Source organism: Rhinopithecus roxellana, chromosome 20, assembly GCF_007565055.1.
Source record: "Rhinopithecus roxellana isolate Shanxi Qingling chromosome 20, ASM756505v1, whole genome shotgun sequence".
Taxonomy (NCBI): Eukaryota; Metazoa; Chordata; class Mammalia; order Primates; family Cercopithecidae; genus Rhinopithecus; species Rhinopithecus roxellana.
Window position 1 is genome coordinate 29,102,362 of NC_044568.1, and position 12,117 is coordinate 29,114,478.

The 12,117-nt window shown below is 37.8% G+C and overlaps 1 protein-coding gene across 1 annotated transcript in view; it reads left to right on the top strand.

Annotated features, from left to right (window-relative positions):
- The window catches only part of N4BP1 (NEDD4 binding protein 1), a 74,073-nt gene that overhangs the window by 42,358 nt on the left and 19,598 nt on the right, over positions 1-12,117 (top strand). Inside the window, exon 2 of the mRNA XM_010354875.2 lies at positions 8,065-9,752. Coding sequence (XP_010353177.2) covers positions 8,065-9,752 — 1,688 coding nt within the window. The remainder of the gene's footprint in view (positions 1-8,064; positions 9,753-12,117) is intronic.

A 12,117-nucleotide genomic window follows, 5' to 3' on the forward strand; every position in this document is an offset into this window, starting at 1 on the left:
TTACTGGGGCTTCTGTGAGAAAGGGAAGGCGGGGCGAGGTAAACAGTTTCGGATTAGATAGTTTGAATAATTCTCACAGGCTTTATAGGGACTCTCTGGTTGTCTGGTACCTGGCCTTAGGTTGATTTAGTGCAGGGGAAATATTGGCTTCGTATGTGAGACTTAAAGAGATGGGAGGGAGCATAGCATTGGGTCAGGCAGTCTGCACCTAAAAGGCATTCCCCAGACAAGCTGGGGACCACCCCTAGGAATTAGCTGGTTCTGAAAGGGGCAGCCAGCCCCTCTCATGGTCCGAAAGGTTCCCCAAGATGTCAAAACATCATATGATATAGAAAATAAGAAACATGTATATAAGTGATATAGTTTTATGAAATGATAGAATAGTGATGATAAGTAGGCTGTGAAAAGAATATTGTAATCAGCATCACCACTTAAAAACTATATGAAGAGATACAGATAAAAATGCAGTAGGGGCCAGGCGTGGTGGCTCTCACCTGTAATCCCAGCACTTTAGGAGGCCAAGGTAGGTGGATCAGTTGAGCCCAGAAGTTCAAGACCAGCCTAGCAAACATAGCAAAATCCTGTCTCTACTAAAAATACAAAAAATTAGCCAGGCGTGGTGGTGTGCACCTGTAATCCCAGCTACTTGGGAAGCTGAGGTACAAGAATCGCTTGAACCTGAGAGATGGAGGTTGTAGTGAGCCGAGATCCATGCCACTGCAACTGAAGCCTGGGCAACAGAGCAAGATTGTGTCTCACGAAGAAAAAAAAGTGTGATAGGTAAATTATTATACTAAGTGTTTGTATAATGCAAAAGAAGGCAAGATAGAACAGGAATCAAATATAGGAAGCAAGCAGAAAACAAGTGAAATGGTAGGCAGATTTGCCAATAATTACATTAAATGTAAATCAACACTCCAATTAAAAGACAGGCACTGTCATAGTGGATTAAGAACATATAATCAAATTATCTGATGTCTTCAAGAAGCTGAATTCAAGTATTACAGGTAAGTAAAAAGTGAAAGAAGGAAAGACATGTGCCATGCAAACATTATTTAAAAGAAAGCTGGAGTGCCAATATTACTATCAGTAGCCTTCAGAGCAAAGAAAGTTACCAGAGATTAAGAGAGACACTACATAATAGTAAGAGGGATAATTCAAGAAGACATTATGCAACAGTGCTAAATGTTTATATTCCTAACAATAGAGTTGCAAAATATGTGAACCAAAAACTGGCAGAACTGAAAGGAGAACTTGATAAATCCACAGTTATAGTTGGAGACCTCAACACCCTTCTCTCAACAGTTGATGGAATCATTAAACAGAAAATAAATGAGGATCTAGAAGAACTCAGCACCACCATCAACCAGCCAGGTTCTAATACACATCTATAAAACATCCCAGTCAGCAACAGCAGAATATACATTCTTTATGAGCACCCATAGAAGTGTCAAGATAGACCTTATCCTGGGCTACAAAACAATTCTCAATAAATTTAAAATAATTGAAATCATACAGTGTTTTGACCACAAAGAGATCCAACTAAAAATCACCAACAGAAGGATAGCAGGAAATCTTCAAAAACTTGAAAACTAAATAACACTTCTAAATTTATGAGTCAAAGGGAAATTTTGAAAAAATATATGAACTAAATGAAAATGCAGCATATCAAAGTTTCAGGATGCCACTAAAGCCATGCCGAAAGGGAAATTTCTGCCACTTAAATGCTTACAGTAGAAAAGAACAGGCCGGGCCCAGTGACTCACGCCTGAAATCCCAACACTCTGGAAGGCCAAGGTGGGAGGATTGCTGGAGCCCAAGAGTTTGAGACTAACCTTGACAACATAGCAAGACCTCGCCTGTATAATAATAATGAAAAAAAAGAAAAGTCTTGATAATTTAAGGTTCAAGGAACTAGAAAAAGAAGAGCAAAATAAACCCAAAGCAAGCAGAAGGAACATTTATAATAAAGAGCAGAAATTAATGAAGCTGAAAACACATAGAGAAAATCAGTGAAATGAAAGCTTGTTCTTTGAAACGATTAGTAAAGTCGACAAGTCTCTTAGCAACACTAACAAAGATGAGAGAAGCTGCAAACTACTAATATCAGGAATGAAACCAGGGTGTCTTTGCAGACATCAGAAAGATAAGAAAACTACAAACAACTCTACATACATAAATTTGGTGACTTAGTTGAAATGGACCAGTTCCTCAAAAGGCACAAACTACCATGACTCACTTCATATGAAATAGCTATAAGGCTATTCAAAACTATCTATTAAGGAAATTGAATGGATAATTTTTGAACTCCTATAAAAGGAATCTCCAGGCCCAGGTTGTTTCACTGGAGAATTCTACAAAATGTCTTAAAAAGAATGAACATCAGTTCTATAGAATCTCTTCCAAGAACTGCAAGAGGAGAGAACACTTTCTAACTCATGTATAGCCTGTATTACCCTGATGGTAAACCCAGACAAAAACAGTACCAAAAAGGAAAAAGTCCTTATAGATTCTTAACAAAATATTTACAAATATAATTCAGCAATATGTAAAAGAATTATATACCATAATCATGTAGGGGTTATTCCAGGGATGTAAGGCTGGTTCAGTATTCAGAAGTCAATGTAACCAACCATATTAACAGGCTGAGGAAGAAAAATAATCACAGGATTTTATCAGTTGATGCAGTAAAGCATTTGACAGATTTCAACACCCATCCATGTTCATGATCCTAGAGAATAGGTAACTTCCTCAATGTGATAAAGAACGTCGGTAAAAACTTTCCAGGTTTCATCATTCTTAATGGTGGGAAAGACTGAGTGCTTTTCTCTGTAGATCATTAACAAGGCAAGCATATTTGCTCACACCACTGCTCCCCAACATAGTGCTGTACTTTCTAGCCACTGCAGTAAGGCAAGAAAATAAACGGCATATAAGTCAGAAAAGAAGAAATATTTGTAGATGACATAATTGTCTGTGTAGGAATTCCCCAGGAAACTACACATACACACAGATCCTTGAACTTTTAATAGGAATAAGTGAGTTCAGGAAGGTTTCAAGATACATGATTAACATACAGAAATCAATTACATTTTTATATACTAACAATGGACACATAGAAACCAAAATTTTAAATACAACACCATGCACAATCACTCAGAAAAATAAAATTCTTAAAACATGAAATCTTGGAAAACGTACAGGATTTGTATTCTCAAACTCAAAAGGCTAATGAAAGAAAGCAAATGAGATCTAAATAAATGGATAGCAATACCAGGTTCATGGATCAGGAGACTCAGCAGATGTCAGTTATGCTCAGATTCATGTCTCTTGCTGACACGTAATTGTCAGCACAATTGCTGATAAAATTCCAGCAAGATATTTTGTAGACACAGACAAAATTATTCTAAAAGTATGTATGGGAAGACAAAGGAAATGGAATAATTAAAGCAATTAAAAATTATAAAGAGGGAGCAAATCATTACCCAATTTAAAGAAATTATACAGTTACAGTAATCAAAACAGTGTGGTCTTGATGAAGGGATAGACACATAGATTGGAACAGAATAGGGAACTCACAAGTAGCTCCACACAAGTATGGCCACGTGATTTTTTGACAAAAGTGCGATTCAGTGGTGAAAGAATAGCCTTTTCAAGAAATGATGCTACAGCAATATTGTACCTATAGGCAAAAACGTGAAGATCAAGGTAACCCTCACACCTTATTTTAAAATGTACTAAAAATGGATCATAAGTTTAAATGTAAAACTTAGAAGATAACATTGGAGAGGTCTTCAGTACCTCAGGCTTGGTGAAGAATAAAATCGATAAATTGAACTTCCTTAAAATTAAAAACTTGCTGTCACAAAACACCCTGTTAAGAGGATGGGAAGACAAACTACAGACCAGGAGAAAATATCTACAAGCCACATATTTGACAAAAGACTCTTAGAATATATAAAGAGCTCTCAAAACCCAACAGTAATAAAACAACCCAGTTAGAAAATGGACAGAAGGATACTAGAGACTAGAAAGGAAAGGGAGAGATTTGTTAATAGATACAAAATTACAGCTCCCTGGGGAGAATAAATTCTAGTGTTTCATATCACTGTAGAATGACTATAGTTAACAATAATACATAGTTTCAAATAGCTAGAAGGAGGATATAGAGTGCTCACAACACAGAGAAGTGCTAAATGTTTGAGATGGATATGCTGATTAACCTGTTCTGCTCACTATACATTGTATGTATTAAGACTTCCCTGTGTGACCCATGAATATATACAATCAGCTGGGCACAGTGGCTCAGGCCAGCATCCCCTTGTTTTGTTAGATCTGCATTTAATTTAACAGTCTGGTTTTCTTTAGAAAACAGACAAAAAATCATGGGATATAGACTGCTTCAATCAGTAGCAACTAATTGTAATACCAGAATTTGGGAGGCTGAGGCAGGAGTTCAAGACCAGTTTGGCCAATATGGTGAAACCCCATCTCTACTAACAATACAAAATTAGCCAGGTGTGGTGGCACGTGCCTGTAATCCCAACCACTTGGGAGGCTGAGGCAGGAGAATCGCTTGAACCCGGGAGATTGTGCCATTCCAGTCCAGCCTGGGTGACTAGAACAAAACTCCATCTCAAAAAAAAAAAAAAAAAAAAAAATTATATATAGATATACAATCATTTGTCAATTAAAAATTTAAAAAAATTTCTAGAGATAGGGTCTCGCTCTTTTGCCCAGGCTGGAAAGCAGTGACATGATCTCAGCTTACTGCAGCCTCAGTCTCCTGGACTGAAGCGATCCTCCCATCTCAGCCTCCCAAGTAGCTGGAACTACAGGTACACACCAACATTCCCGGCTTATTTTTTGTAGAAACGGGGTTTCACCATGTTGCCCAGGCTAAATTAAAACTTTTTTTTTTTTTTATTTTTTGTTTTGAGGTGGAGTCTCGCTCTGTTGCCAGGCTGGAGTGCAGTGGTATGATCTTGGATCACTGCAACCTCCATCTCCCAGGTTCAAGTGCTCTTACCTCAGCCTCCCGAGTAGCTGGGACTGTAGGCGTGCGCCACCATGCCCAGCTAATTTTTGTATTTTTAGTAGAGACGGGGTTTCACTATGTTTGCCATGATGGTCTCAATCTCTTGACCTCGTGATTGCCTGCCTCGGTCTCCCAAAGTGCTGGGATTACAGGCATGAACCACCGCACCTGGCCTAAAAGAAAACTTTTTCAAGGAAGAGAGTGGACAAAAGGATTAAGTATTTTACCAAAGAGAATATGTAGCTGGTTATTAGCACATGGAAAGATATTTAACACCACTGTATTAGGGAGATGTAAACTAAGACCAAATACTACACTCCTATTAGAACAAGTAAAATAAAAAATAGTGACTGGCAAATTCTGGCAAAGTTATGGAGAAACTGGATCTCTCAAACATGGGTGGGGAAATGTAAAATAGTATAACCATTCTGGAAAGTAGTTTGGCGGTCCCTTGTAAAACTAAACACACACATACCATACGACCCAACAGCAGTTGCCCTCCTGAGCATAGCCCAGAGAAATGAAACTTGAGTTCACATAAAAACTAGCACATGAGTGTTCATAGCAGCTTTATTTGTAGTAGTTCCAAATAGGAACAACTAAAATGTAGGGAGATGGATTAAAAAAACTGGTTCATCCATCCCATGGAATACAACTGAGCAGTAACAAGGAATGAACTCGATATATGCAGCAGCTTGAATGGATTTCAACAGCAGTATGTTGAGTGAAAAAAGTGAACCCCAAAAGTCGTATGTAATTCTATTTATATAGCATTCTTGAAGTCACAAAATTATAGACATGAAAAATTCCCAGGGGTTAGGGATGGAAGGTAGGAGTAGGTGGACATGACTGTAAAGGGGTAATGAGGGAAATCTTTGTGGTGATGGAATAGTTCCATATCTTGACTGAGGTGGTAGTTTCAGGAAGCTGCACATATGATAAAATGACTATACATATAATAGAACTATATAGACAGAAATGTGTCAGTGTAAATCTCCTGACTGTGAAATTGTACTGTAATTACATAAGATGCAGTGATTAGGGGAAACTGAAGAGTACACAGGACTTTATGTAGTACCTTTGGAACTTCTTGAGAACCTATAATTATTTCAAAATAAATTTTAAAACGTTAAAGCCACAACCTAAATACAGCATAATTTCAAACAAGTGATAGCTAAATGTTGCCTCTTTGGAGATCTTCAGGGATGCTGACTTCAGTCTTTAACACTGCTGCACATTCAGGAAAAGTGGATAAGTTATATTACTTTATGTTTAACTCAGTTGACATGTTCACAGAAATAGCAAGCTGCCCCATTAAAAAGACAGAGCTTAGCCAGATGCAGTGGTTCACACCTGTAACCCCAGCATTTCAGAGACCAAGGCAGGCAGATTGTTTGAGCTCATCAGGGGATTTGAGATCAGCCTGGGCCACATGATGAAACCTCGTTTCTCCAAAATATACAAAAATTAGCCAGGTGTGGCGGTGCATGCCTGTAGTCCCAGCTACTCAGGGGGCTGAGATGGGAGGATCGCTTGAGCCTGGGAGGTAGAAGTTGCAGTGAGCCAAGATCACACCACTGCACTCGAGCCTGGGCAACAGACCCTGTCTCTAAAAAAATAACAGAGCTCCTCTATCCAGCACCAGTTACCTCCATGCTTTACCACCAAGACCACAAATACTTCAGGTGCTTTTAGAAGGAGGTAAGAGAGCTCATATATCTGCTGTTTCATCTACTTATAAAGATGTTGTAGTTCTAAATTTCAGATGCACAAGGAATATTTACACACGTTTGAATATTAATTCTCACTGAAGTTGTGTAACTATCACAGCAAGTATATAGTAAGTACAGGCTTACCATACCTCTTCTTGACTGGTGCTGCACAGGTTTAACTTTTTGGTAACACCATTCTAGTTTTAGTTTAAAGTATAGATCAGATATCTCCAGACTCATTTCCTACAAATGTCTGTCCAGAATTTTAACTGATCATTTAAGTAACAGCGTTGTTACTGTTTAGTAAGCACTTACTATGTACAAGGCGCTGTTGTCGAGACTTTAACTTCCATTATCTTTTTGAATTCCCTCAAAACCCCTGCAGTTACACTCCTTTTATAGTTGAGGAAACTGGGCTTAGAGGGATTAGGTAACTTGAGCAAGATAGTACCTGTCATATGGCTGGAATTTTAGACCAAGACACTGACCCCAGAGCCAAAGTTATTAACAGGTATGTTCCTGTGTGTGTGTTTGCTTGTCTGCTTGATTCATACTTCTGACTCCAGTAGCAACTAATTGCTAAGAGAATTCAGTTTCCTTTCTTGCCTCATTTCAACCTCCTTTTAATACCAGCATTTGAGAACAGCAATACTGTCCAGCATTCACTTGTTCTATTAGATCTGCATTTAATTTAACAGTCTGGTTTTCTTTAGAAAACAGACAAAAAATCATACAGTATATAGATTGTTTCAACCAACTGGAAAAAAAATTTTTGTTAATGTTATTCTTGCTTCTTAATAAGCTTGCTTTTGGTCTGAAAACAAAAAAAAAAATTAGTGTTATTCTTTATACTTTCAAGAAATCTGGAAACCAAGGGTATATAGTAGCAAAAGTCAAGATTTGTTCTCTAGTCAATCACTTGATTTGATTATTTCATGATTGATTATGTCATGGAAGTAATACATTACTGGTAACAAGCAAAGATGTCTTTTCATTAGAGATGTAAATAAATCCATCCTTGGGATTATTCACTGTGTAGCTCAGCAAATCCCTAAGATCACATTGCATAAAATGTTACAAAATACCCACCTTTTAGATTTGGATGAAAATTTTTCAGTTCCTCTAAAGATGATTTAAGCAAGTTATATCTGTTACTTTCAATGTTTTATTTAAAACATGACGTTTTGTTCAAAATTACAAACATGCTTGTGATTTTTGTAAAATTGGCCTGACATTTGTAGTTACATGTGTAATTTATTATGTGCTATAAGGAACTTTTGTAAATTGACCTAATTTCTTATTTTCTCTTTACAGGAATATATTAAAGGAATCTGTGAACCTGAACTAGAAGAAAGAGAATGTTACCCCAAAGACATGCACTGCATTTTTGTTGGGGCAGAGAGCCTGTTTCTGAAAAGCTTGATTCAGGATACTTGTGCTGACCTCTGCATTCTGGACATTGGCCTTCTTGGCATCAGAGGAAGTGCTGAGGCCGTGGTCATGGCTAGGAGTCACATTCAGCAGTTTGTAAAGCTCTTTGAAAATAAAGAGAACCTACCCAGTAGTCAGAAAGAATCAGAGGTGAAAAGGGAATTCAAACAATTTGTTGAAGCCCATGCAGACAATTACACAATGGATTTGCTGATTTTGCCCACTTCCTTGAAAAAAGAACTTTTGACACTCACACAAGGTGAGGAGAATCTCTTTGAAACAGATGATGATGTTACTGAAATTAGAGATTCTCAACAAACAGAGTTTACACAGAATGCTGCCACAGGGCTGAATATTTCCAGAGATGAAAGTGTTTTGCAGGAAGAGGCAAGAAATAAAGCTGGGACTCCTGTTTCTGAGCTTACAAAACAAATGGACACAGTCCTTTCTAGCTCACCAGATGTGCTTTTTGATCCAATAAATGGTCTAACCCCAGATGAAGAGGCACTTTCCAATGAGAGAATTTGTCAGAAAAGGAGATTTTCTGATTCTGAAGAAAGGCGTACCAAGAAGCAGTTTTCTTTGGAAAATGTTCAGGAGGGGGAGATTTTACATGATGCTAAGACATTGGCTGGAAATGTAATAGCTGACCTGTCTGATTCTTCTACTGATTCTGAAAATTTAAGTCCAGATATAAAAGAAACTACTGAGGAAATGGAATACAACATCCTCGTAAACTTTTTTAAAACCATGGGCTATTCCCAAGAAATTGTTGAAAAAGTCATTAAGGTGTATGGACCATCTACTGAACCATTATTGCTCTTAGAGGAAATTGAAAAAGAAAATAAAAGATTCCAAGAAGACAGAGAATTTTCAGCTGGTACAATGTATCCGGAGACCAACAAAACCAAAAATAAAGGTGTTTATAGCAGCACAAATGAGCTTACAACTGATTCCACTCCAAAGAAAACACAGACTCACGCACAGCAAAATATGGCAGAAAAATTTTCTCAGTTACCATTCAAAGTGGAAGCTAAACCATGTACCTCAAATTGCAGAATTAATACTTTCAGAACAGTGCCAATAGAACAGAAACATGAATTCTGGGGTTCAAACCAGAACTACATTTGTAACATAGACCCTGAAACTGATGGCCTTTCACCTTCTGTTGCCTCTTCAAGTCCCAAAGAAGTCAATTTTGTTTCAAGGGGAGCTTCAAGTCACCAACCCAGAGTTCCAGTTTTTCCTGAAAATGGTTTACACCAGCAGCCAGAACCCTTGCTTCCAAATAATATGAAATCTGCCTGTGAAAAACGTTTAGGATGTTGTAGTTCTCCTCATTCTAAGCCAAATTGTTCAACCCTTTCTCCACCAATGCCACTGCCCCAGCTGTTACCTTCAGTTGCTGATGCAAGGTCGGCAGGACCTTCTGATCATATTGATTCCTCAGTTACTGGGGTTCAAAGGTTTCGAGATACTCTAAAAGTACCCTACAAGCTGGAATTAAAAAATGAACCAGGGAGAACGGATTTGAAGCACATTGTTATAGATGGGAGCAATGTTGCAATTACGTAAGTCCATTCTCTGCAGATTGTTTTATTTTAAATAGGGCTCTAAATGGTGTCTGAGAATCACATGTATATAGGAACTATACATACATGTTGTATATAGTTGATCTGTAGCGTTAGGGTTGGATGTGGAGGGGAATGGGAACCAACTGGTTGGAAAGGTTTTGTCAGTCCATCTTCTCTGAACTCATGAACTTTACTTCACCCTGCTGAACTTAATTTCTAAGGGCAAGAGAGGATAGAAGATTATCTTTTCACATTGCATTGCTCAGTGATAGGTAGTATAGTAACTTTTAAGTCATTACATTCTTAATACTGTAAGTACCATTATGTTCTAATTAAATAAGGAAACAAAGCTTAAAGCACAAGGATTTTTTAATCTTTTGTTAGAGTATGCCTGATCTCTAGCCTAGAGTGTACAGTGGTAATAGGTGTGATGTACTTCTCTGGATAGAGCAATGGCAATTTCCTTTCAAAGGAAGTTAGTTTGAGCTTCATTGTGGGCCTCTGCTCTTACTAAAAGTTTATAATATTTGTTTTTAGTAAAAGACATCATTTAATGAACCCGTTGTTTCTAGTTAGCCTGTCTTGGAACTCCTCTTAGTTGAAAATCCTCTGATTTGAAACCTGTACGCTTGAGTTTCTTTTCTAAGGGGCAGTTTAAGATCGTGGCTAAGAAGAGTGTGAGGGTCAAGAGCCTCCTCGCACTGTGGACCAGCTGTTTGATTTGGGGCAGGTCACTTAACTGTTCAGAGTTTCAGTTGCTGCAATCTGTTGCTTTCTGACCTGTCCTTAAGGACATCTTTACCATATCATTTCAAAGTAAAGTCTGCCTTCTGTTTTCAAAACCAGTCACCCCATTGTTAAAAGAAAAACTTCGGGCAAATTAAATTTAGCAGAGTTGATCTGCACAAACAATGATTAATGAATCTGGCAGCACACTAAACCAGGAGAGGTTCATAGAGCTTCACTCAGCAATGAGGGCCCATGGTGTTTATCAGCAGAAGAGGGAAGTGCCCTGCAGAAACAACTTGATTGCCTACAGGCTGGCATTTGCCTTATCCAGGCATCCTGTGATGAGGCATTTGCCTTATGTAGATGTGGTCTGAACAGTTGCCAGCCTGTGATTGGCTGAAGCTTAGCTGCTGTGATTGGCTGAGACTCAGCCTTTTTTTTTTTTACAAGAATACTCTTAGGTTGCAATTTTGTTCACATACTATGGAGGCAACTTTAGGCCAAATTTAATTTAACACCATTGATTTTTGAAGAAATATTCAAGGTCTGGCATTTTAAGTAGCTACAATTCAATAAACAGGGCACCTGGACATGGAATGAGGAAGAAGTTGCCAAATCTTAAAAATACTTTTCTGAATTACCGAATGTTTGTGTAACTTCTTTTTTGGGAGTTCTGAGAGATCAGTTAATGCCCTGAGTTTTTAAGAATACCTATTAGGATTGAAAAATAAATGTTATTTTTGAAATACATGTTTATAGTATATTTCTAATTGTTTGGTTTGTAAATTTTTTTATTAGGATTTTCAGATACACAAGATAATGAATTCCCATGGGTTCCTCACCCACCTTCAATAACTACCAGCTCATGATCAGTCTTGTTTCATCCTAGCCCTTACCTCTTCCTTCCACCCCTATTATTTTGAAGGAAATCTCAGCTATATGTTCATAAATATTTTAATGATGTATTTTTTAAAATATAAGGATTATTCTGCTTTTTATTATTTGAATGAATTATCGATGCTGTGTTTTGCTGTCAAAAAGAAAATGCCATCATTTCAGATGTTAAAATTTGAAGACAGGCAGCAAAAATATGCAGTATGTTTACCTTCATTTCCAAATCATGTTTATTGTCATTTCACTTTGGTTTTTTTTGGCAGCCCTATTAGGGGAAACCCAGCAAATGACCCGCAGCTGCATAGCGATATCTAAGCAGAAATGTCAACTTCAGTCACCCACACCCCAAGCCCGGAACAAGTTCTTCATTGTTATGATTTCTTGAGCCAACTGGTGACACAAAATTTAGGTCACAATTGTGAGCAATTCTCATCCTCTTTCACTTTTCTGTATGTGGAAGGATTTTCCAAATAGGAAATGCAAGTTAACATAGAATGAGCAGTGATCCTGATGCTTTTTAAAAACCTTTTGGGGTAGTTAACAGGCATATTTCTCAGCAGGGTCACTTTTGGAATTTAGAGTGGTGTTACCTATCTGTGACAGGATGTTTTGCAAATCTAGTCCCTCCCACTTTGCTTATAATATCCTTCCCCAGTCATTGTGACACCCCAAACACCCTCCCACATGTTTCCTAATGCCCTGAGTACAGTATCATCTCTTTTGAAAACTACCAATTATT